This window comes from Phyllopteryx taeniolatus, chromosome 15, assembly GCF_024500385.1.
Source record: "Phyllopteryx taeniolatus isolate TA_2022b chromosome 15, UOR_Ptae_1.2, whole genome shotgun sequence".
NCBI classification, from domain to species: Eukaryota; Metazoa; Chordata; class Actinopteri; order Syngnathiformes; family Syngnathidae; genus Phyllopteryx; species Phyllopteryx taeniolatus.
This window is the reverse complement of record NC_084516.1, coordinates 16,288,524-16,316,126: the sequence shown is the minus strand read 5'-3', so window position 1 is coordinate 16,316,126 and position 27,603 is coordinate 16,288,524. Positions and strand designations below refer to the sequence as shown.

Here is a 27,603-nt window from a genome sequence, read left to right as displayed (position 1 = left end):
CAGACTTTGGCTCACACCTCAAAAATAAAAAAAAAACTACCAAGTGACAGCTCATAATTCTAAAACCTCATAAGTTGAGGCCCTCATAAGTAAAGGTATCACTGTTCTTTCATTAAATATGGCTGTTTTAGTCAGGATTATGCTCAATTATATTTTCACCAACTATATTTAAGCTCCCTATTAAGGGCCAACGTTCAATTTTGTAGAATTCCCAATTGATTCCCATAAATTTCTGTGATATCTATTTTGCAACCCTCAGGGCAATACAGGAATTGCGTGATTTTTTTCATCTTAAAATAAACTATGATACAAGGCATGTATCTATGATACATGTTTCATGATGATATACATGATACAGAATGATATCTATGTTACATGCCGATATCTATGAAAATCACCAACAATAGTACCATGTTACAATAGTTTACATGTTATTTTCAATAAAGAAAATCTGAAGATATACAATCGTTAGTGTGGTACCCTATCAATTTAAGCATACTCTGTTTATTCTTGTAATTTAGACGATCAGATTGCATTTAATGACCAATTTATGCAGAAAGTTAAGCAATTCCAAAGGTAATTTTTACTCCCACTGTACGTGTCAGTAGGTGCTTCTGTTTTAGTTAGCAACATACTTCCAATTACTGTACTTAGGCTGATATAGAGGGGAAGTCAGGAAATCTTAGGATGGCATCGTTCATTGAAGAGCATCAGCTGGAGGCAGTACGTGTCACCTGACCTCTTATTTGCCTTTAAGTTGTCTTTCCCTTTGTCTTGCTTGAGTAAGAGGGGGGTGCGAGTAGGCGGTGGCGGTGGGCAGGGGTCTTCCTCCGCCCCACCACCCTGCGTCTGGAGGCTCCTCCTGGGTGTGAGGCCGCGGCTCCTCCGTGTCGCTCCTCCAAGAAAAGTGGGTCATGAGTCTGAGACCGAAGGATTAGGAGGGCAGGCGTGTGGCAGGCCACCTCTTACTTAGCCATACTGTTCAGACGCACCCACGCCTTCATGCTAAAGAAAATGGGGGTGTGCGTGACCTCCACACAAACTCCTCATGTCGCCATAGTATGTAAGAGGCCCAAAAGTGATGGACGTACATTGAATAGGGAGCGCTACATCTAGCAAGCAGATTCTGCAATGATGACACCTAATAGCGACAACGCAATGAAAAATGTTCATTTTTAAAGTGCTCTTGACAGGTTGGTGTGATTTTCTCTGACACTCAAAATGATTAATCAAATAAATTACTAATAATAGACACATTCATTCATGCATAGGGGTTATTAATGTCATAATAACCACACCTTGTCAGACATTTTCGCTGTTTTATTTGGACTTCAAATAACATTGTCATGGGAAAATTTAGTAGAGAATGTAAAAAAAATATATACCTTCACAGTCTGCAACAAAAACATGTTTTTGTTGTTTGGTATTTTTTAAAACTATTTTAGGGAGATCAAAATTACATTTTTTGTTAATTGTCTTAATCATTTTAAAAACTGCCTGAAGTTAAATTTCCCTTTTCTCTTCCTTTAAATTACGGTCGTTTTTGTACAAAGTTCAACTGAATTCTACTAAATGTTCACTGAGCCACACAAATGTGATTTTTGAAGCAGCCGCGGTGTGTTACTTTTGTACAAAATCATACTAACTGCTCTTGAAAATAATATAACAAAAACAATTGGAAATCAGCACAGTGAGCGACTGGTTAGCACGTCTGCCTCACAGTTCTGAGGATCCGGGTTCAAATTCGGCCTCACCTGTGTGCAGTTTGCATGTTCTCTCCATGCCTGCATTGGTTTTCTCCGGGTACTCTGGTTTCCTCCCACATCCTAAATACATGGCTGGACAGAAGTCTCTCTCACCTGAGAATGACAACTTCTCTTGATTGACTGAAGTACACGAATTCCATTTTGCTCAAATAAATGCTATTTTCCACTAAATGCTTTCTATTTTTGTATAAAATGATACTAAATACTCCTGTGAATGACACTGGTAAATGGACTGCACTTATATAGCACTTTGTCTACACTATCACAGTGCCCAAAGCGCTTTACAAAGTCTTACATTCACCCACCAATGAGCGCCTGCTGCCATGCCCACTGGGAGCAAATTTGGATTCAGTGCCTTGCCCAAGGGTACTTTGACATGCAGATAGTCACAGCCAGGATTTGAACCAGTTACCCTTCAGCCACTGGATGACCTGCTCTACCTACTGAGCCAGAGCCATTGAACAAAATGGCAACTGAGCAGCACAAAGTGCATATTTGCTAAATATTATTCCCCCCCCCCCCCCTACTAACAGCAGTACATTACTTCTTCTTTTCCTTTCGGCTTGTCCTTTTAGGGGTCGCCACAGCGCGTCATCCTTTACCATGTAAGCCTATCTCCTGCATCCTCCTCTCGAACGCCAACTGCCCTCATGTCTTCCCTCACGACATCCATCAACCTTCTCTTTGGTCTTCCTCTCGCTCTCTTGCCTGGCAGCTCCATCCTCATCATCCTTCTACCAATATACTCACTCTCTCTCCTCTGTACGTGTCCAAACCATCGAAGTCTGCTCTCTCTAACTTCGTCTCCAAAACATCGCACCTTGCCTGTCCCTCTGATGACCTCATTTCTAATTTTATCCAACCTGGTCACTCCGAGAGCGAACCTCAACATCTTCATTTCCGCCATTTCCAGCTCTGCTTCCTGCTGTCTCTTCAGTGCCACTGTCTCTCATCCGTACATCATGGCTGGCCTCACCACTGTTTTATAAACTTTGCCCTTCATCCTAGCAGAGATGTCACATAACACACCTGACACCTTCCTCCACCTGTTCCAACCTGCTTGGACCCGTTTCTTCACTTCCTGACCACACTCACCATTGCTCTGGACGGTTGACCCCATGTATTTAAAGTCCTCCACCCTTGCTATCTCTTCTCCCTGTAGCCTCACTCTTCCCCCACCACCCCTCTCATTCATGCACATATATTCTGTCTTACTTCGGCTAATCTTCATTCCTCTGCTTTCCAGTGCATGCCTCCATCTTTCTAACTGTTCCTCCACCTGCTCCCTGCTTTCATTGCAGATCACAATGTCATCTGCAAACATCTTGGTCCACGGGGATTCCAGTCTAACCTCATCTGTCAGCCTATCCATCACCACTGCAAACAGGAAGGGGCTCAGGGCTGAACCCTGATGCAGTCCCACCTCCACCTTAAATTTGTCTGTCACACCTACAGCACACCTCGCCACTGTTCTGCTGCCCTCTTACATGTCCTGTATTATTCTAACATACTTCTCTGCCACTCCAGACTTCCGCATGCAGTACCACAGTTCCTCTCTGGGTACTCTGTCATAGGCTTTCTCTAGATCTACAAAGACACAATGTACCTCCTTCTGACCTTCTCTGTACCTTTGCATCAACATCCTCAAGGCAAATAATTCATCTGTGGTACTCTTTCTCGACATGAAACCATACTGTTGCTCGCAAATACTCACTTCTGTCCTGAGTCTAGCCTCCACTACTCTTTCCCATAACTTCATTGTGTGGCTCATCAACTTTATTCCTCTATAGTTCCCACAGCTCTGCACATCACCCTTGTTCTTAAAAATGGGCACCGGCACACTTTTCCTCCATTCATCAGGCATCTTCTCACGCGCTAGAATTCTATTGAGCTGGTCAAAAACTCCACAGCCACCTCTCCTAGATGCTTCCATACCGCCACAGGAATGTCATCAGGACCCACTGCCTTTCCATTTTTCGTCCTCTTTAATGCCTTTCTAACTTCCCCCTTCCCCCATTGCCACTTCCTGGTCCACCACGCTTGCCTCTTCTACTCTCCCTTCTCTCTCATTTTCCTCATTCATCTACTCCTCAAAATATTCTTTCCATCTATCTAGCACACTACTGGCACCAGTCAACATATTTCCATCTCTATCCTTAAACACCCTAACCTGCTGGACATACTTCCCATCTCTATTCCTCTGTCTGGCCAACCTGTATAGATCATTTTCTCCTTCTTTAGTGTCCAACCTGTCATGATATGCCTCTTGTTTGGCCTTTGCCACCTCTCCCTTTGCCCTATGTCGCATCTCAATGTATTCCTTTCGCCTCTCCTCGGTCCTCCTCGGTCCTGTCGGTGTCCCACTTCTTAGCTAACCTTTTTCCTTGTATGATTTCCTGTACTGTGAGGTTCCACCACCAAGTCTCCTTCTCTCCTTTCCTGCCAGAAGGTACACAAAGTACTCTCCTGCCTGCCTCTCTGATCACCTTGGCTGCAGTGGTCAAGTCTTCTGGAAGCTCCTCCTGTCCACCAAGAGCCTGTCTCACCTCTTCCCGAAAAGCTGCACAACACTCGTCCTGTCTCAGCTTCCACCACATGGTTCTCTGCTCTGCCTTTGTCTTCCTAATATTCCTCCCCTCCATTGTGTGGAGAGAGTCATCTTACACACCACCATCCTATGCTGTCTAGCCACACTCTCCCCTACCACTATCTCAGATTACATCGTCTGCACAAGATGTAATCCACCTGCGTGCTTCTACCTCCGCTCTTGTAGGTCACCCTAGGTTCCTGCTTCTTCTGGAAAAAAGTGTTCACTACAGCCATTTGCATCCTTTTTGCAAAGTCTTCCACCATCTGTCCCTCCAAGATCCTTTCCTGGTTGCCGTACTTACCCATGACTTCTTCATCACCCCAATTTCCTTCACCAACATGACAGCAACATTACAATCTGCACCAATCACGACTCTCTCTCTGTCTGGGATGCTCAGAACTACTTCGTCTAGCTCCTTCCAGAATTTCTCTTTCACCTCTAGGTCACAGCCTACCTGTGGGGCTTAGCCGCTAATCACATTATACATAACACCCTCAATTTCAAGTTTCAGCCTCATCACTCGATCTGATACTCTTTTCACCTCCAAGACATTTTTAGCCAACTCTTCTTTTAAAATAACCTCGACTCCATTTCTCTTCCCATCTACACCATGGTAAAATAATTTAAACCCAGCCCCTAAACTTCTAGCCTTACTGCCTTTCCACCTGGTCTCATGGACACACAATATATCAACCATTCTCCGAATCATCATGTCAACCAACTCCCGAGATTTTCCTGTCATAATCCCAACATTCAGTTGCTGAATTTCCACCGGTGCCCTGCAGGTTGACGGCGCCAGTGGCGGACGTTGTTAACCCGGGCCGCGACCGATCCGGTATGGAATTCTTTGGCCGAACGCTCATATTTGTTTGGCAAAGTTTTAAGCCGGATGCCCTTCCTGACACAACCCTCTGCATTTATCCGGGCTTGGGACCCGCCTACAGTTTGCACTGGCTTGTGACCCCAATAGGGCTGAATTCAGCATTACATTACTTGTACAAAATCCTACAAAAATTCTCCTGAGGAGGTCATCAATAAAGTTGATGCTGAGCCACACGTATCATTGTTTGCTTAAATTAATGTTCTTTTCTACTCACTGTGATCTATTACTTTTTGCACCAAATCCTACAGAATTCTCTTGACAATGAAATTGTTGATTCTGAGCTACAGCAGTTTAAGTTTATTAATATAAACACGATTTATGACCAAGTTCCGTTTTTTTCTCCAGTCGTACTAAAAATATCTGAGAATGACCTGGCACAAATGACATCAAGCAATATCATCACAATAATCACAGTTCCCTCTTCTTCCTCAAAATTAAAAATAATAATAAATGCTCTCTTGTACAAACTGTGGTCTGACAAAAATCTACTAAATTCACCTGAGAATGTCAAAATGTTGACTCTGAGCCACATAAACAAACCGTTTGCTAAAATAAACAATATTTTCTACTACATATTGTAAAAGGGAAAAAAAATGACCGGCCACATAAATCATATCTTAAATAAAAGTTCCTTCCCCCCTAATTAAGGTCTATCACTTTTTTCTTTTTTTTTTTTTTTTTTTACAAAATCCTACTAAATTCTTCTGAGAATGACAAAATGCTGACTCGACACTAATTGCAATTGTTTGCGAATTACCTAAATTTGATTTCGTCCAATTCTATTTGATCCTACTAACTTCACATAAGAATGACCATCGGTGGATATAAAGCCCAGTTTGGACCACCACCAATGTCTCCCTTGTACACACTGCATGGACCTCACAGCAGGTCAGCAACATCTGTAATGACAAGCGAGGTCGACCCTCAGCGCTGCCTGAAAGCTTTGAACTCTGACCTCAGCCGCTTTATGCAGAGCCTCTGGGGGCGTCTCATCATTGCCGTCTGAAGCTGATATTACCCACCCGCCGACAAAGGCCAGGCAAACACAACACAAGCAGCCGGGGTCCCCAGACGGGAGTGTCGGACCATCCTGGCACTAAATGGGACGGCGCTGTTGTTGGGCCTTTCATTGTGCGAGCGTGAAAGCGGGGACACATGTTGCCTAGTAAAAGTGTCAGGGTCACACTGAAGGGCCTTTGTGTAGCCTTCCAGTGGTCGCCGTGCACCTTTTGTCCCCCGTGTTGTTCGCCATTAGCATCTCAATATTCAAAGGGGGACGACGGCGGACAGAGGTGGCAGCCTTTTTAGCCTCGAGTGCGCCCTCGTGTACGACTCTCTGAGGACCAGCTGTTGACTCAAGATGGTGGGCGATAAGACTTGACATAACTGACTCAAAAGTAGCATTAGCAAATAGCCGTGGATGTCATTTTTCTTCCTCTTTTCTTAAAATGTGTTATTTACGTCCATTTTCTACCTACGCACACTCAACAGATCACCTGTCACCCACAGGGCTCCCTCATAAAGATAACTGATCACATTCACGTTGCTTCCCGATGTCACGATAACTTTAACTTTCAACTCTGTGGTTATTGTCACACTTTTACCCTCGGAATGCTTGTAGCTGCCACGATGTTCCATCACCTTGAGATACAAGCAGGAAAAGGCACGGATGGGTCTGGAACAGAGGGAATACCAGTTCAGGGAGCGGCTGGCCTGGCAATTGCCAGGCTGAAGCATCAACAAGTAATCAGCAGAGTCTAGGACGGCCAAGCAGGCCAGGGTCGGTGTGAGGTCCCCATCTTCTGGTCAAATGCCTCCGAAGGAGAGAGGAAAGGTGTTACCAATGGTGGCAAGGGCCGAGCAGGAGGGGATGTTTGGGCATCATGGGAAAGTCTCGTCTTGGCCCGACATAGGACATGCTTACCTTGTCCCCGAAACATCTACCAATGGTTTGCTATAGAAGAAAACTGCCCCAGTGTGACACTGTCAACGCTAGCCTCTAACATAACTTGTTGGGCTGCAAGATCGGACTTACGCTATAGATGGCGACATGACACAGTGCTGCAGAAGCTGGCGCAGGTCGCAAAATAATGCAGACAAAATGCAAACAGTCTACCGGCAAAAAAAAAAAATTCCTCTTGCCTGGGAATGAGTGGAACATGGTTGTTAAGCTCCAGTTGATCTTGGAGATTGTGGGAACACTGGAAAGAAAACATGCCCTGTGGAAGTGGGTTGCAGGGGCTCCATTGGGTCTCACTTGCTCGGTGACATGGTATGTACGGTACTATGCAGCATCTCGGGGGTGTCCAGGACATAAGTCCGAAACACTTAACTTTTGCACTGTGAAAGATTTCTTGACAATATTTACAAAATTAGTTGATCAACAATCCACAAGTTAACAAAAAGACTTCAGGGTGAACCAAGGCCAAAACAACAGACACAACCTTTCTTTCTGGAAAAGTAAAATATGTAACCAAAGGATTAATGAAATGTTATGAAATGAAATGAAAAGTTAAGTTTATCCTTTCAAAGCTCATGGAACCCAAGGTCTGATGATATGCAATGACCCCTTTTTATAGTCATGAAACCACATTTTAAATACATTGTACTGTAATCCCTATACCTGCTCGACTAAGTACGTTTGAATTTACCTTCAACTACAGTATGTCCCAAATGACGACGGAAAAGGCTCATTAAAACAACAAAGCATGTGCACACGACTGTACTTCTGACCTATTTAATCTCCTCTCGTGGAAAACAAAGGGCCCAAGATGCCGACACCACCCCGCCAAGCGCCTTTGCCCGACTCACGCCAGATGACCATCCGGGCCGGGCCGTGCCGGGCCGAGTCGGGCCGGGCCGGGCCAGGCGGTGCGTGTGTACGTGTGTGTGCGTGTGTGTTGTTGTTGTAGGAGTGTCGGTTGCTGCAAGGGCCAAGCGGAAAAGCAGTTGGGCAGTTTAGCCAGCTGCTGGGGGAGCGCCGCAGCGCCGCCCGGGCCGGTCAGCGAAACCTCGCCAGATGGAGCCGTTTTCCATACAATGAGAGCAGTGAGGAACTTCATTTACAGTAGATGACCATGTGCCATTCGTTGCTTGTTTGTTCGGATCAGAACTCAAAGAATTCCTTGGACTAAACCTGATCGCCATCTTTGAAACAATGGTATCATTTGTATGCCGGTGTTCCCCCTGCTCTGCACACACTGGCTGTCTGCTCTATGTGCAACAGGCCGAGGTGTCTTGGGACCATTTTGCTTGGGAGTAACCAAGCCTGGCTAATGAGGCGTGTGATTGGTCCCCACCCTCACGGACAAGGCCTGTCTTTTTTTTGGGGGGTGGGGGACATGATGGATCATGACAGGAGCACAATGGCGGCCTGGTGTCAGGAGGGTGGCAAGGGTGCGCTCGGGACCCCCGTGGCACCCCCCCCCCACTCGCCTCTGCTCAGCTGCGCTTAAGCCTTTTTTTTACACGCATTCTTGAGCCACTTGTTGACACACACACGACACATTTGGCATTCACTCAACATATTTATACTGCACATGTCGGTATCTCTATATTTGTCATCATTTTTTGTCTCTGTTTACATATTGACACATTCTGTATGTTTTAGTATTATGATAAGTCATACATATTTGCTTATTTTTGCTGTTACATATAACTTTGCATGCTCGTAAATCTCTTGAAAAGGCTTTTATCTACAATACACTAAACCGCAACAATGACAAGAAAGTCCAATTCATTTGATGTAATGTTTTAAAATTTTTCATTCAATAGTCTAGGTCAGGGGTGTCAAACTCATTTGTGTCACGGGCCACATTGTAGTTATGGTTTCTCTCAGAGAGCCGTTAAGATTTTGAAATCATATACATTTTGAATCACCTCCTTATATTTGTTAAATAGACAACAAATTGATAGATGAATAGTTTGGAAATCGAAATTCAAGGATGATACTTCGTGACTATTGTTTAAGTCGCTGTATTGTAAAAAGAGGTTTGGTAACAAAAACATGGTTGGAAATATCTTTACCTCAGCATTTAAGATGAATTAATTTCATTGAACAGTTTTCAGTCTTTTATTTGAGTTTTAATGCTTTTAGTTTTTCTTAAATTGTAAAATTGTATTTTTCCAATTCCAAATCATTTTCTTTCTTAAATGTATGAAAATATCATGGTAATTGGTTCCAAAAAATAATAATCATTCACTGATAAGCAAATGAAAGAACAAAACAAAGACTTCATTAGAATATATTTCAGCAACAGAACGGTGTTAAAAATATCACATTTAACACTGAAAAATGACATGCACCGCGAGGAATACACGCTTTTAGCTGACAACAACAACATACCCCACTGGGAATCTTTTTGTTTCTTTTATCATGCATGAATGCCCCCTTACCTTATGCCTTACGTAGTGTAGTGTACCACCAAGCATGAATGAATACATCTGTGACATTGTTATCTTTTGCAAGACAGAATGTTTCGACAAGAAACTACGGGTGAGGATTTGTGTTGTACCTCAGCGGGGATCCAATGGTGTCCTTTTTGTTTGTTCTTTTGAAGTAGTCCTTCACAAAAGAGGCTCGCCAGTCAAAAATCAAGCGGCGAGAGCGTTGCTGAGTGTGCGAGAAGACGAAAGCCTCTCTGGAGGGCCATCTGGGGTGGATTGGGGCCGCTTTCTCGAGTGGGACCTCAGCTGTGTGGAGATCTTCAGCAATTAGGGGCAATGATGCTTTAGGTTAGGGCAGAAGGGGAAAAAAAAGCATCATAATATTCATTAAAAAAGCTTTTTTATACACGAGGAGGCAGCTGCAGTGTTTGTCGCTTTGCATGATGTCACAGCACAACCATAAATTAAGAAAAATACATAATATACCGTTGTTTATCTTTAGCCACAGTTTTCCATTGTTCCAGTTACCATCAGAATTGATAAAACTGTACAAACGATGCTTTTCCAAAGACACATAATATGCATTTTTTCGAATAATTCAAAATAGTTGGCAAGTGACTTAATAACATGTCTGTGACATGCTTTTGGCAAAATACAATATGGGTTAAAAATTGCAGTACACTTTACACACTGAAATTTGCAGGGTTTGTGCAAGTGAGCCAGCCCTCATTCCCTCCCATATACTGCTGGGCCAATAAGGAGCACGGATTCTGTTACCATGACAACCAAGGGTGGAGCCTGAGCTTTCCAACAAAAGAGGAAACGCAGGCTGCCTCTCCTCCTATTGTGGGGGGGGGGGGGGGGGGGAGAGGGGCAATTAATACATTCCACTGTGTGTATGTGGCGAATGGATACACCAACTGAGAACAATAATATGTCGCCTTTAAGTAGGACTTCAACATCTTTAATAGTCACAAACGATGGGAAGGAACAAAGTACAAATAATTGGTCACTGTACTTAAGTAGCGTTTTCAAGTAGCTGTACTTTAAGCATTTATTTACATTTTAAAACGGATGGATGGCGTACAAAGAGTTATAAGCTTGGTTACAATAAAGAACAAGTTGAACTCCTAAGGGTAAAAAGAAAATAACAGTATAATACAACTTCAAAAACAAACAGTAAATTGTGTATTTGCTCATTAGCAATGACGGATGACGCCGCATGCTTGGGAGGCGAGTCTCTTCACACTCAATACAGCTGACTTTGCGTGAGACAGTCAACGCATCCTTTGACGTCCATGTGGTACTGAGCAGCGGCGACGCCGAATTAACTACGTGGAAATAAGTGCCACTTTGAGTTCTGCGGTGAACCACATTTTTTTTTCTCATGGAGAACACCTGTGAACAGGAACCAGCATCACAAAAACACGAGCATTCACAGTTCAACGATTAATTTAGCCTAAATCGAAATGAATTTCAAGACTGGCAAGATGTGTTGAACTCTTTCAAGAGTTGCAGAACTTTGGCACAAAGAGTTAATGTTTCAAAGGTTATGTAAAAAATAAAAAAACAATAAAAAAACACTGGCTTAATATATTGTAAACATTTTTAAAAAGTAAAAATTAGTAATGCACATACATTACATTTCATGCCTAATTTTTTTCAACACGCACTACATATGTTTTGACCTGCATCGTGGTGCAAGCTTAGAAGATGCCCCCCCCCCATGCTCCCCTGTTGTTATGCTGTGTTGTGCCTTCTAAGCTCCTTTGACACTGCGGCAGGCTTAGCCTTCCCGTTACTGTGCGCCTCCTTGCAGATTTACAAACCTTAATCTGTGCAGAGATGCACACTGACTTGTTGACTGGAGATTAGCGTCAATACCGCCCAAAAAATAAAAACACCCCCCCCAAAAAAAATAAAATAAAATACAAACCTGCATTGATTTAAATCAAAGGCTTTATGATAGGAGGAGACAGTTAATTTCTTTTAATGATGGAGGCTAATTGGCCTGAGGGCGATAGGTCTAATTGGAGTCAAATTGAATCAAAGCTGTATGTATAAACCAGTGTGCTGATAATTGGCACATTGTCAATGGGGACGGCGACATGGCACCCGGCCAAAAAGGAGTGATCCCGAGCTGCGCATGTGCACGACTCCATCGGCTTTGTGCAGCCAAAGGATTACAAACACATGATATCATTGCTAGTAAAAAAAAATTAAAAAAAAAAATTTAAAAAAAGAGAAATGTCATCTTTAAAACACTTAAATGTAATTTTCATAATAATTTGGAGCGCAGTGTAAAGTGTAAAACAAAGGATGTACCCTAAAAACAAAGTGTTCCCTACTTCCCATAGGGAATAATGGAAATTGAATGAGTCTGTTCCACGATGTTAACTGCTTTACAGCCAACCATTTGTTTTCCAGGTGACTTCAGGGGTACACCCTCGACTGGTCACCAGCCAATCTCTGGGCACACGGAGACAAACAACCATTCACACTCACACTTATGACTGTTCAATGAAGCGAACGTGCACATTTTTGGAACGTGGGAAGAAGTCAGACTCCTCTGAGTAACCCACGCAATCACGGGGAGAACATGACAACAGCACACAGGAAGGCCAAAACTCAGATTCAGATTCAGAAAAAAAAGAAGTGAACTGCTACGGTATATAATACAATTAAAAAACCAAAGTACTCACCCCATTGATGATGCATATGCCAGATAAAGGTTTGCTGAAGGCAGTCGACTTCTCGTCGTCATGCTTTCTGACGTTATTACCTGACAAAAGAAGTTCATTATCCGATAGTACAACCATGTCCTTATTAGGGTCACGGGTGAGCTGGAGCCTATCACAGCTGACCTCGGGCGAGAGCTGAGTACACTCTGGACTGTGCGCTACTCAACTGCAGGGCACAGAGTAACAAACAACCATTCAGACCTACGGAGAATTTGTAGCTTTCAATTCACTTAGCATGCTTGTTTTGGAAAATGGATGGATTTTAAAACATCAATAACAAGTTGAACTTATTTAGCACGTTAATATTTTTTGGAATTATTTAATAGAGCGGCAACCTATCCAGTTACCTGGCCCTGCGTAAAAATGTAATGGCCTCCTACAGCTAATAACTGGTTGGGCCATCCTCAGCAGCAACAACTAAAATCAAGTGTTTTCTAGAACTGGCACTCTTCCTTGCAGAATAGTTAGAATTTTACAAAAAAATTTGAGGGGTTTTGAGCATGAACGGCCTTTTTAAGATCATGCCACTGCATTTCAGTCAGATTCAAACCTGGACTTTGACTAGGCCACTCCAAAACCTTCATTCCATTCAGAATTTGTTTTGGATCTTTGTCCTGCTGGTCACAAACTGATGGCCAAAGATTCTCCTTTGGGATTTTCTGGCAAAGAGCTGACTACAAGGTTCCATCACAGTAAGTTGTCCAGGTCCTGAAGGAGGAAAGCAGCCCAAGACCATCGCACTACAACCATCAGGTTTGACTGTTGGTATGATGTTCTTTTTCTGAAATGCTGTGTTAGATTTACACCAGATGTAACGAGAAACACACCTTCCCAAAAAAGTTCCACTTTCGTCTTGTCATTCCATAGAATATTCTCTCAAAAGAATCATTTAGATGTTTTTAGATGAGCCGTCACTATAGTCTTTGGATAATTTCTGTTGGCCAGCCGCTCCTGCAAAAGTTCACCAGTGTTCCTTGTTTTCTTCATTTGTGGATAATGGCTCTCACTGTGGTTCGCTGGAGTCCTAAAGCTTGAGAAATGGCTTTTTAACCCTTTTCACAGTGATAGATGTCCATTACTTTATTTCTCATCTCTTCTTGAATTTATTTGGATCATGTTGTTGCAGCATTTTGGGCTATCTGTCTGATATTTACATTTGTTTGATGATTTTGAAAATTTAAGTGGCAAAACTAAAAAAAAAAAAAAAGAATTTAAGAATTGTTTTTCATGGCACATTGACGTGACATAAGTGCATGAGTGCATCATATAGAGCGTGGTGCACAGCAAGAGCAAACAAAAGCACCAGCAACAATGTCCTCCTGCTGCATGGACGCCCAATCGGCCTATTGTGGGGCCCGAAAAGACAGACACGTGCACCACAGCATCTATTTAAAAAGTGGGGGTGAGGGGAATAAATCTGGTAATACAATGCAATGTCCTCTAAAGTGAGGGGGGGGGGGGGGGGGTGGGCGTGGGGTATTCAGGACCGTGGACAGTTACCTCCTACCCTGGCGGAGGTCTCCCAGTCGGATCAGCTGACGACCGCGCATGCACGAGTACCGCCCCCCTCCTCATCTATGGCCAAACGCAACTAGCACGTCCACACTTGATGGCTTCTCCCTCTTCTGGGTGACAACACGGGAAGGGACACTTTTGTTTTGGTTTTTTTTTTGGGGGGGGGGGGATTTTTTTCCTTTTTTTTCTCCGTTAAACAAGACAAGTGCATCCGATTTTTTTTTGGGCGTGGAAGATACAGCAACAGAACTGCAAAATGTTGCTCGAACACCCGGGCTCAAGTTGTCAGAATAACGCCAATTTCTCCCGCTACAGCGCAGGCCAAGGTAAGAATAATACAACGAATTATTCATATTAATACATAATAATAATACATATTTTTAATCTGCATTTGCAAATATGATAGTGCGCGTTTTTAATTGATTGGATCAATATGTGTGTTTAATTTTTGTGGCTGTAGAACTAATGGAAGCTGCTTCTAAATGCCGCTACGGGGGTCAATTGAAAATGTTATCTTCTTTGCGAGTGAGGAATTTTTCATAAAAAAAAAAAAAAAAAAAAAAACGACTCTGCAGATTTCCACGACACTTTTTAAAAGTGTAAGAGGAAGGCGAAAGCAAAAACTGTTGCTTTTCACTCAAGATACAGATTCGGTTGTTAAAATGACAATATTTTCCCGTAACTTCTCAAGTGAAAATTTGCTTGAAAAAAGGATATAATTGGTTTATATACAGTAGATGGTGCGTTCAATTTCATGCAAATCCGAATGCATGTTGGGCCTTTTTTTTTTTTTTTTATTGAGTTTTGCAGTTCCACCACGGTTCCTTAATGCATCACAAGAAGGGCTAAACTGCTTTTCTTTTGAAACGAAAAATGCACAAACTACCCTTTCCATGTGTTTTGTGTATTTTATGCTGCACATGCGCACTGTTGTCATATTTCGGGTGCGTTGCATGCGTGCGGGAGACGTTTGAATGCGTAATGAGCTCCCATTGTTGCACAAATGGCCGGAACAGATGTTGTGCGCGTTCTGCCATTTCACACCGCCGACCCCGCCATGTTGTCACGATAACGGATATGGTGCATGGACCGTCCCCACCCACCCCACCCCCCCCCCCCACGCCGTCCCACCACTCTAACACCCATCCACAAAAAAAATGGCACCGGAGCACCCCCCACTAAATAAAATACCAAAACTAATACAATAAAGAAAAAGAAAGGAACAAAACTGCTTGGCTCACCTATAGGAGACACAGATGAGACTGCAACAAGTGTCACGTTCCTTCCTCAGGTGGAACACCGACGTTTGTCGAAATGGACAAAAAGAATTGCGCAAAATCCTACAACCAGATGTTACGTAAACACAGCACTCGCCCAAAAAAAAAACCCCAAAAATTAAATGTTGACTTTTCCAAACGACATTATCAAGTAAAAAAAAAATAAAAAATCAGTAAAACACACAAAAATAAAGAGTATACACTTTGTATGTGAACATAACACCCCTCTCCCCAAAATAAATAAATACAATCAAATCTCGAGTTTTCCAAACAAGTTAAATCAGTAAAACAAACACAGAAGTAGAGCATGCACTTGACATGGATTGCGTAATTTTCGATTATGAGTTGGTCAGTGAACACGTCACTCCTCCAAAATCTAGAACTTTCAAAACAAAATTCATCCGATTCATTTCGCGTTAGGAAAACATACAGATATAATAAGTATTACAATTTAACGTATTCAAAAATATTGGTAAAATATGATAACTAATAATAATAACATTATATAAAAGAACAAATATTAATAAAGGTTAAAATGATCTGAACAACCACTCCCAAAACAAATACATATTTTTAAAGGACACATTTTATTTATTTTTATTAAACACAAAAACTTTAGTATTAATCCAAAAAATCTGAAAATATAAAACATATTTAAACATGCTTGGACAATTGCAGGTCAGGTGGAATTTTTTTAATATATTCAAAATATTAACATGAATTACAAGTTTAACTTATCTAACACAACAGCCCAAAATTAATTTCAAAACACTGATGATTCGTTGTTGTTTTTTTTGTTGTAAAACACAAAAATATAAGTACAACACCCACCCTATGTTAATTTTAAAAAACTAAGGGTTACATTTATTTAAATATAAACACCATTTATGAAATCCTGTTTCTTTTGGGACCATTTTTCATCCAGTCACGCAACATACCACTGTTATTTTGTTAATTTTTTTTTTTAAACATAGAAATGTTAATATTAGAAACACACACACACACACACACACACACACAATCTGACAAAACGTGTAATAAAAACAAGTAAAATAAGTTTAACTTATTTATTGTTTCTTAAGGGGTTTTTTTTCTCTTCAAAGTCAGGTCGAAGAAACAGATATATTTAAACATTTTGAATTAAACAGTTAAATTCAAATTACGAGAAAATATTTGCAGTTTATTAACATGCCATATTATTATCGCATATTATTAAACCGGGCAATGCGACCCTTTTCCTTGCATTTTACATTTTTCTTTTTTTTTTTAATAAAGGGTTCCTACTAAATTCATGGACAAGTTATGGTTTGGATTTTTCGGGGTTCTTTTCATTACAGTTGCTCTGTGGTTTTATTTGTTTACTTTAAGGCAGCCCCATGGTTGCACACAAAAAAATTAAATAATAATAATAATAATAATAAATGAAGTGAATAAAACCTAAATGATGTCGTAAGTTGCCAAGAAAGAAAAGATACATATTTCCCCCTCCTTGAAATATACCCACTGCCAAATGGCGCGATTGATTTTCGATTCCTCAGCATGCTTGCACTCCGCCCGATTTCCCCAGGCGCCATTTTGTGCCCCCAAGATCGGCGTCCATCAAATTCATCGGGGCGCCGCACGGCTCGATCGACATTGCGTTTGAACGCCACGCATCGGCCCTAAATAAACACACAAAGTCTCCGAGGGCTCCACGACAACCCACAGAAAATAGAAACGGAGGCAGAGGAACTTAGTTTTTATGTATTATTTTTTTTTTAATATATATATATGAACCCTATTGATGCGGTTCATATGCAACCCATGTAAGAAATTGAACAAGGCCGTATAAATACATTTTTGCGAACCGAATAAAACTCGTTTTACATTTAATTGACGCTTCACAAATTGATGATATAAATATTAACCCCCCCCCCCCCACCACCACCCCACCCCACTCCAGCATTAACGAATATAAATATAAATATTGCTGAGAAGCTCTTACGCATGAGCATAAGTGTGAATTATCGTGTTATTACATGGAAAATGTAATAACAAATAATACAATATAATAAGGTGAGCAAAATATAAAGAAGCCGTAAGCAACGTCCTTGATCATGCGCAAAAAGTAGAAATTGAAATATGGATGTGGAAATGGGTGTCGCTGTTCAACCACGAAAAAAATCAAAAATCAAATAAAAAAAATAATAAAAAAATCCGAGAAAGCGAATTTGAAGATAAAACGGTTCACTTGCTTTAAATCGGCTTAACAGGTGGCACCTGCGCGCAAATAGTCCCAAAACTCGCCTGGACGTCGCAAACGAGTTCCTCGTGGAAATGAAGACACTTAAAATGTTTCTAGTTTTTCAATGTGTATGAATTTAGTGTGTGTATGAATGCAAATTGTTGTATTTTTAATATTCGACTTCTTCTACGATTCTAGCACGTGTACTTTTTGTTCTGCTATGACATTTTCCTGCTCCGTTTTGATATATAGTAGGCCAATATACACACATATGAAGTTAGAAAAAAACACTTTTGTTTCCGACTTTAGTCAAATCAAACGATTTTCAAAGTAAAGTGAAATGAAAATGTAAATAATTGTTAACGATTCTCCTATTGTCGAACTCGTTCCACCATATGCACGATTTGGACTTCGAGAGGTTCGAGTAGTGCCTCTTTTGTGGTTTTAATATTCCAAGTGGCCTCTCTCCGAAAGCGAGCAAATGACTTGTTGACTTATTGCTTGCATGGCCGAATGGGCACCTGCCCTGTGACGTCACCCGAAGGCTTCATGCATGTTGCACGGCCCCGTGCGGCGTCCACAATGCAGGCCACGATCGCATTCATTGGAGCGTTTGTTTTAATAAATAATAAGCCGGTTGGTGAAGTCTTATGTGACCTTTCTGCTGTTCTCTCTGAATTATTTAAAACTGGCCGGATATTGTTTTGGTTAAGTTGATTGCGGTGTGCAGGCTTTTATCACAAATTAGTATATTCATGACGTGTTTCTAAGGGTTAAAAACATCTGCTCCATTGTACAATATAGTATGGGCTTGTTAATTAGCTATGTCAAATATCAGCCTAAAATGCGTTCGAGTGCAGAATAAAACAAATGCGAAAAATACACTTTATGCACAAATGCATAAAAGAATAACACATGCCATTTGTCACATTTAAATCAAGTGAGCAAAACCATCATTTCATTTACTATATGAGTTCTACTGGGTAAGCACACTTTGTGCAATTATCCGCGGTGTCATATTTGAAGGCACCTTATGCAATATAATACGCGGTAGGGAAAACAATTTTAAGGAAGAAACTCTCTTCATATTCTGAATTATTCATTCATAGACACAATGATTGGCATTTCATATACGTCACCTTTCCATAGACTCAGTAACTGATATTTGAGATGTTTTTTTAATCTTTTTATTGTAAGTCCCAAAACCATTTGATATAATAGATGGCAATGGTTGTGCTTATTTGCATTTATTTTATATTTTATAACCACTAAAATCACTTAATAGAGGGAAAACACAATAATTTTTTTAATTACATGGTTCCCCAAAATACACAACTGCAACTTCAAAAATAACAAATAATTATTATTGCAGTAATAATAATTCATTAAATGTGTAATATGAGGCAAGTCGGTCCTCAATTTTTTTACAAATGTATTTCATGAGTTAAATACAGTTGCATTTGTAAAACAAAAATTGAAACAAAGAAACAAATACTGTAATAAAATGAGTTGTGCGATTGTATATCCGCGACCCTAGTGAGGATAAGCGGGGCGGAAAATGGATGGATTGTATATTAAAAAGAATGATGTATAGGTATGTATGTGTTGTACGTGACCTAAGCGGTGACCCTTTTTTCCCTCTCTCTCTCTCTCTCTCTTTTTCTCTTTCTCTGAGCAGACATCCCAGTGTGTGCAGGCTGCAACCAGCACATCGTGGACCGCTTCATCCTGAAAGTGCTGGAGCGCCACTGGCACAGCAAGTGCCTCAAGTGCGCCGACTGCCACACTCAGCTGGCCGACAAGTGCTTCAGCCGGGGGGATAGCGTCTACTGCAAGGATGACTTCTTTAAGTGAGCACACACGCACACACACACACACACACACACACAGGAAAATGACAGGACATTTGGTACACCTGAACAGTATACTGACATCCAGCTGTATCAAAATGTCTGCCTTTACCAATATAATCATGCTCAGTTTTGACTGACACGTCAAGGACGTGTTAATTTAACAACATGTCTATGAGTTCCTAATATTTTGAACCGCCCACCAAGTTGAACTTGAAGGTACAAGAGACTGTAAAGGAAAAAGTAACGTATCAAAATGGCTGACATCGAAGAATTTGACCAAGTTACCAGTATATGACAATAGTCGATTATTAACAGAATTTAGTAGGATTTTACACAAAAGGTCAACTGTTGGCAGAAAGCTGACTTACTTGTTTGGCCTCTTCACAAAATAGTTGGCTTTGGTGTTAGGAAGGAATGCTGCGATATAAGCGCTTTAAAATGATAGCGGAATTTCATTACAACGACAGTGATGATGAAAAGTATCACACTGTTGTTGGCAGAAAGCTAAATTACTCATCGAGCTGCTTTTGGTGGAAATGAATGAATACTGGAAAATAATCACTTTGAAAATATGACAACATTTCTTGACCACAACCGTGCTGAGATATTAGTCGGATTTTGTATCAAAAGTAACACACTGTTGGCAAAAATATGAATTTCTTGTCAGTAAAATGAATGTGCGAAAGCATAAATTACCCTAGTAGGTACGGTAAGGTTGATCATATTCTTAAACAGACTTGATTATTTATTATACTGTAGATTTGGTGGAATACAAGGGAATTACATACAGAAAATCGGCTCAAATTTGGTACAGTACAGATTTTGGCGCATTCCGTTTGCTTGTTTTCCCCAGAATTGAACATTGATGCGCACCAGTTAGCAGAATTCCGGTACCATATTTTGCTGCGCCGAGGCCAAAAGAAAACGAGCGAGTCTGCTTTCACGATCATTTTTGTAAGATTTTGTACAAAAATGAATCCTGGGAGACTGACAGATTTCTTGGGTTGAGCTTGTAGTAAGAAAAGTACTAAATGTATTTGACTAGGCTGAGGCCAAAAGTAAAAGACCCACTCTGAACTCATGACAATTTCGTACAAAACATATGAGGATTATTTGGTAGGAGACTGACAAATTTCATGGATTGCGCTTCAATGTCTGTTTAGGTGTCGAATTTGGATGTATTTTGCTGAGCTGAAGATGAACATAAATGACAAGAACTGAGCATGCAGTCATTGCGATGAAATGAGTAGAAGAGTGACAATTTTACTGGGTTGAGGCTGAAAGTCAAAGGCAGTCTGCTCCGATGACAATTTGATATGATTTTGCACAAAAAGTAACGAAGATTTTTTTCGTAGCGGATTGACAATTTTCTTGGGTTGCGCTGAAGTAACTGATTACCGGCTGTAACCGGCTGAGAAAATTCGTAAAAGATGAACATATCTTCAATAGCCCGATGCTGAACGCAAAATAGCAAGTCTACTCTCATGACAATTTGCTACAATTTTGCACGAAAAGTAATCGGGATTATTTAGCGGAAGACAGTCAAATTTCTCGGTTTTAGCTTACGTCTGTTTACTTGTTTACGATGTTAAAGCGCAGTGTGGTGGGAACATTTGTTGAATATTGACCTATTTGACTGGACTGAGTTTGTATTGTTGTTGCAGTAATTTTACATAAGTGAGTATGACACACACTTGTTTTTTTCCCTGTTAATTCATTTAATACAGTGAATATTCCCTAACAATGGCCGTGAGAGCATTTGATGCAATTCTAAAAAAAAAAAAAAATATTAAAAAAAAACCCCTGCTCATAATACATTCTTTTTGTATACAGCTGTTGTATTAGATCTGATTCAGTCGCAGCTGTTATGGTGTCATGTATTGTATCGACAAGATGTGAACTGACCATGCGCCTTGTCCACACACACCCACCCGTGCCCCGAAAGGAGATTTGGCACCAAATGCGCGGCGTGTCAGCAGGGCATCCCACCCACGCAGGTGGTGAGGCGGGCCCAGGACTTCGTTTACCACCTGCACTGCTTCGCCTGCATCGTGTGCAAGCGGCAGCTGGCCACGGGCGACGAGTACTACCTGATGGAGGACAGCCGGCTGGTGTGCAAAGCCGACTACGAGACCGCCAAACAGAGAGGTGCGTGTGTCATATTGTTTACTCCTTCTTTTAAGAAAATGAAGCTACAAAATGCACTCAGCGACTATAAGAGGCCCAAAAGACTCACATTAAATCGTGGCGCGCTAAATTTAAAGTCCCCTTTTTATCTCCCCATCTGTTTGTTTGAACATACACCCAAGGGCTGAACTCAACTTTTTGCCCCCCAAAACATACACGTTTATTTTACTCATGAAAGGGTGCAATTACTTAGAAGAAGGGGGCAGCCATTTGGACGATGTTTTGCCAACAGATGTGATGCAATTAATAAGACACCAGGTTTTACTTCATGGGCATTCTGGGGTCATTTTAGCTGTTAAACATATCTTAGCCTCATAGTTTGAACCAACTTGTTTTTGTATCACTTAAATCTAATTGGTTGCATTTGTAAGAGCACCGTATTTCAAATAGCTTATGGCGTAAAAAGGATTTACAGCTGGGGTGATAGCCTCAAAGGTACAGTGGAACCTCAAGAGACGACCACAATCTGATCCGTGACTCCGGTCAACATCCAAGTCGTTCTACTGACAAAATATAGGAAGCAATTTATGGTGAATTTCAATTTGCTCGCTGTCATAAAACCTTTATTAGCTGTCCAGGCAAAGCTTTAAGTCACATTTTAACATGACTAAGAGGCAAACAAGTTAATTTATAGAATAATGTAAAATGACTCATCTTTTGGAGACATCTGATGTAACAGAGGCAACAAGAAACAGTTGTTGATCTTGGCGAGCTTTTTCGCTCATTTCATGCTCATCTTGTACTTCGTACAAGATGCAGCACAAATCAGATACAGTACAATGTTTTTTCATACAAAATAAAAAGGTTAAGATAGCATTCACGCTTCAATCAGTTGATTTCTTTCCTCAAATATGGGCCTTTATGGGGGGGAGACGGATGCACCAACTCAGTCAGGATGTTGAAACATGTGCGCAGCTAGAATAGGTTGAGAAAGGCGCGTGTAGATGTCGACCTTGAGGAAAGAAACGGTGTCCTCCTCATGATTAGAAGAAATGCCAGGGCTTTCCCTTGTACCTACTTTACATCCAAACCATCGGGAAAAGGCACCAGGCTACTACCTGTTTGGTAGATTAGCAACCAGTGCCATATATGGACACGCTTGCACTGGGCCACCGTTGTCCCTGCACAGTTTTGCGCCCGACCCCGAGTTGAACGCCACGAAAACCAAGTGCCTTTTGCGATTACCGTTACAATTCGCCGTTAGAAATGAGTGTTAGTGATTACGGTTCGGGCGGCACGGTGGCCGACTGGTTAGAGCGTCAGCCTCACAGTTCTGAGGACCCGGGTTCAATCCCCGGCCCCGCCTGTGTGGAGTTTGCATGTTCTCCCCGTGCCTGGGTGGGTTTTCTCCGGGCACTCCGGTTTCCTCCCACATCCCAAAAACATGCATTAATTGGAGACTCTAAATTGCCCGTAGGTGTGAATGTGAGTGCGGATGGGTGTTTGTTTGTATGTGCCCTGCGATTGGCTGGCAACCAGTTCAGGGTGTACCCCGCCTCCTGCCCGATGACAGCTGGGATAGGCTCCAGCACGCCCGCGACCCTGGTGAGGGTAAGCGGTGAAAAAAATGGATGGATGGATTACGGTTCGGGGTATATGATCTTTCATGTCAGGTCCATTGTTACAAAATCCCGATTTTCTTCAAATATGCCCAAGTCTTTTTTACCTACTGTAGGAATAAGGTTAGGATTAGGTTTTGGATATTTGAGATATGGTTTAGGATTTAAGGGGTTAGGGTTACAGTAATGGTTGAGCGTTATGGTTGGCCATTAGTGTTAAGATGATATGGTCTTTGAAGTTACTTCCGTTGTTACAAAGTCATTTTTTTTTTTTCAAATATTTTCAAACCTTTGTTATATAGAAATAGTGTTAGCGGTCAGGGTCAGGGATGAATAATTTGAGATAGGGATTAGGGGTTAGGGGTTAGGGTTAGGATTATAGGGTTTTTCACATCAATCCCATTGTTAAAATGTCCTATTTTTATTCAAAGATGCCCTTTGTCTGCCCCATTGTCCTGTTCCTTCATCGATTCACATTGCGCGTCACCTACTCCACCCAGAAGCCGACTCGACCGCGAAAAGGCCCCGAACGACTATCACGGCCAAGCAGCTGGAGACCCTAAAGAACGCCTACAATAATTCTCCAAAGCCGGCCCGCCACGTCCGCGAGCAGCTCTCCTCCGAGACGGGCCTGGACATGCGGGTTGTGCAGGTAAGGTTTATTATGATCCATTAGGAAGCCGATCCATTAGTGTCCTGATTTAATTACGGCGGGACAATGGGCGGGCGAGCTGGCACCGCAGCACTCCGCGGACCCAAACGCCAGGGTGAATTTACGGCGAGATGGAGCAAAATGAAGTCCACATCAAAGTCGGCGCGGTTTAAGTGAGAGCTCGTTAACAATGGTGAGAGCCGGCCCCCCCTCAAGTATTGTCGCCCGGGCCGAGGAGCCCCCATGCCGGCAGCCGTATATATTGTTTTATTTGCAAGGACAAACGTGGGGGACGGAAGCCACTAAAATGCTCCTCATTATTCCGGGAAAGGGAAGGAGGCGAGGAGAGTTCACCTGGGGCGGAATATCATTAAGGCCCATCTAAAACGCCTTTTTGTGCTATCCGTGTGCATGGCAGATTAAATGGCTAAGAAATGGAGATGTTTTACCCTCCTTTTTCACTCTTAAAAGCACTTCAAATTTCGATTGCAATGTACCTTTTTGCTTGTGTCATGAAAAGAGCAGCAAAAGTAACAAGAGGATAAGAAGGTTTGACTGCAATAACAGTATTTTGCCAAAACAACAATATGTACATATGTAATCACAACATGTGATGTAATATTGCTATTATTATATGAAGTTAAACCATCCACGCATTTCTTAGTTCCAGATGTTTTTCTGCGGCGAGGCCTGAAATCAGGTCATTCGAATTTCTCGAGCTGATCTACGTCACTAGCGAAGATCTCCGCCTACCTCTTCACTCCCGAGCCAACGCTGTCAACCTAACAAACACGTGTGCTCTCACAAGTGGGTCTTCTACACCAAGGCAACCAATCAGAGGAAAGGGGGCGGGCTTAGACAAATATGGACAAAGTGGATACAAAACTGGGTCCAACCCATTCGCACTCACATTCACACCTACAGGCAATTTAGAGTCTTCAGTTAACCTACCATCCATGGGAGGAAACCAGAGTACCCGGAGAAAACCCACGCAGGCTTGGGGAGAACATGAAAACTCCACACAGGCGAGGCCGGATTTGAACCCGGGTCCTCAGAACTGTGAGGCAGATGTGCTAACCAATGTTAAGTGCAATGTGCTCGATATAATGTACAAGTGAGAAAGGAATAGACCTTTTTATGTTTACCATTACCGTAACTAGGAAGCATAACAAATAGAAATTAGCTCAGCAACTAAACACAACAGGGAAAAGATAAACAGGTCTCGAACAGGTGGACGCCACGATAGAGGAGGTGTATGAAAGCTCTCATGAGGGTTAAAGAACAGCAAACATAAGATCAGAAGCAGTAAATGTGAAGTTAACAGCAAGAGGACTTGCAAGGTCTTCAGTATGAGTCCTTGAAAATGGTGGCTAGCGTAGTTCTGAGGTTAGGGGATCAAATCTGGGCTCTGGTCTTCCTGTGTGGACTTTGCATGTTCTCCCCGTGCTTGCGGGAGTTTTAAGTGGGTATTACAGCTTCCTCCCACATTACGAAAACATGCATTTTAAGTTAAATGAAGATTCTAAACTGTCCTTCGGTGTGAATGAGACAGAGACGGTCCCATTAAACAAGGATTGACGCAATTTTTGGAGATGCTTCCGAAGGCGTCACTTCCATAGACCGTGGCCATGCATCCCGTGAATTGAAACCTAATAAATGTATGCCATCTTTTTCCCTTGCAGGTTTGGTTTCAGAACCGGCGGGCCAAAGAAAAGAGGCTGAAGAAGGACGCCGGGCGCCAGAGGTGGGGCCAGTACTTCCGCAACATGAAGAGGTCACGTGGAAGCTCCAAGTCAGACAAAGACAGCATCCAGGAGGAGGGCATGGACAGCGACGCCGAGGTGTCCTTTACAGGTACGGCTCATTTGCTCAGTTGTACTCCAGGGAAGACAGTCCAAGAACCAAACCTTTCTTTTCATCTCTGGAAACAGATGAACCTCCCATGTCAGACCTCGGCCACAGCAATGGCATCTACAGCAGCAACTCCCCAGCCATGGGGGGCCGCCCAGGGGGTAACAACCATGCCTCTTTCCCTTTGGAGCATGCCGCCCTGCCCTCGCAAGATCAATTCCACGACATACGCTCCAACAGCCCCTACGGCCTACCCCAGTCGCCGGGGTCTCACCCGGCGCTACCTCGGCACCAGCCGCTCATCACCAGCCTGGTCTACCCCGAGTCGGGCCTGTCCCTCATGACCCAAGACGGGGGGATGAACCCCGGCGTGAGGGTTTCCATTGGTGCCGCCAACGGCCCGAGTTCGGACCTGTCCACCGGCAGCAGTGGTGGATACCCGGACTTCCCTGCCAGTCCGGCCTCCTGGTTGGACGAAGTGGACCATGGACAGTTCTGATTGCTTGGTTCTAAGAAACCGGACTTACTTTCATGATTTAGTCTGTTTTTTTTCGTTTGTCTTCTGTTTGTATTATGGACTAAATAAGACCGTGATTGTATGGCAGAGTGATGGAAACTTGAAAATCACTCGTATCCCATCGTTGGTTCCGTTTGGATGGAGGACAAACTTCTTCGTAAAAAGCACTTGGCCGAATGGTCTATGTAGCATTCATTTCCAGACAACGTGAAGACTGAGAATTAAGCATCCCTCGGCTCGTCCTACTGCTTTTTCTGTCGTCTACGGTGTGTTCAGGTGCAGAAGTCTTTAAATGTCTGGTTGTTGCCAAATGTCAATATATATATGTGTGTGTGTGTGTGTGTGTGTGTATATATATATATATATATATATATATATATATATATATATACATAATGGTTTATCATTGTGGAGACTATTTTTATACGAGGACCATTAATAGGAGAATCCAGTGAGTGCAGAGTTTGTACTTTCTGCAAATGTATGGCGAGATGTCATCGTAACGACGGTTCCTACATCTATGCATTTGTGTGTCTTGTTCTACTCGAAAACAAAAAAGCCGAGGAGGTGCTTGCTGTAGCAACCGGGGGCTGTGATGTATATGTTTGTTTATGTGGAAAAATGTTTTATGTCTTATTTATTCCTTTATGGTGGTGACCGCGTTGATTAGGATCATGGCGATTCCTGATGAATGATGCAGGACTTTAATAAATTAATAAATTTGTCACTTGTTTGGCTGTCTTTGGTTGGATCAGATTAATATCCATAATGGGAGACACATCGTTTTACATAGATGTGTTTTGTCCCAGGCATCACCGTATGTTGTACGGGTAATGTTTTATAAGGTTGTAGTGGACTTTTGCAGAACTTCATAATTATATAATAAAACATGGTCATTAGTGGTCCAGCAGTGTTGACGGTATTGGTGATAATACTAAGATTCTCTTCATATCGAAAGTCATCATAAAGTGCGCGTAATTGGACGTTGGAAAGCCACGATTGAAAAAAAATATATTATGCATGTGTGTTGCGCCATAAGTGAATACGACATAACTAGGTTTTTAAAACCATACTTTACAAGATCCGCAACGGTCTTCATCTTAACGCAAGTATACATTTTACCTGTATTACCACTGTTTTTGCAAAATTGTAACTTTTTTACAATTTCAATCTTCACTCACATAATTTTTTCCGTGTAAAATTTGTCAAATTGCATATTTTTTTCTTGTAAATTGTAACTTCATTCTTGTAATAACTTTTCCACTTTCAGAAGAACTTTTTTCCAATAATGTATAGATATATATATATATATATATACAGTATCTTTACTTAATTTCTATGACTACATCCTTGTAAGCGTATGACTTTAATCTCATAGTATTCTTTTTTCCAGTGTCGTGTCGATTGCGCTCGCAACATTACAACGTCATATAAACTTAATTACTGCTTTTATTCCTCTCAATATTTTGATATCATTGCCCATAAGTAACACTTTTTTATTGTAAAATTATTGCTTTATTCTCATTAAAAAAACAAAAATCACACTGATATTCTTGTAATACTACGGCTTTATTTTATCAAATTCCACATTTTTCCTCGGAA

The 27,603-nt window shown here is 41.8% G+C and overlaps 1 protein-coding gene across 1 annotated transcript; it reads left to right on the top strand.

The window, feature by feature from the left end:
- The first annotated feature begins 13,888 nt into the window (after nt 1–13,888).
- lhx3 (LIM homeobox 3) lies at nt 13,889–26,725 on the top strand. Its single transcript, XM_061747652.1, has 6 exons — nt 13,889–14,207; nt 19,061–19,232; nt 21,181–21,383; nt 23,482–23,633; nt 25,316–25,487; nt 25,565–26,725. Exons 1-6 carry the CDS (start codon nt 14,138–14,140, stop codon nt 25,981–25,983), a joined length of 1,188 nt encoding a protein of 395 aa, XP_061603636.1. The 5' UTR covers nt 13,889–14,137; the 3' UTR covers nt 25,984–26,725.
- The last annotated feature ends 878 nt before the right edge of the window (nt 26,726–27,603 follow it).

Coding starts and splice junctions, on each gene's coding strand:
- lhx3 (XM_061747652.1), top strand. CDS start 14,138: ATGTTGCTCGAACACCCGGGCTCAAGTTGTCAGAATAACGCCAATTTC. Junction 14,208..19,060: donor CCGCTACAGCGCAGGCCAAG/GTAAGAATAATA, acceptor TTCTCTGAGCAG/ACATCCCAGTGTGTGCAGGC. Junction 19,233..21,180: donor TGCAAGGATGACTTCTTTAA/GTGAGCACACAC, acceptor GTGCCCCGAAAG/GAGATTTGGCACCAAATGCG.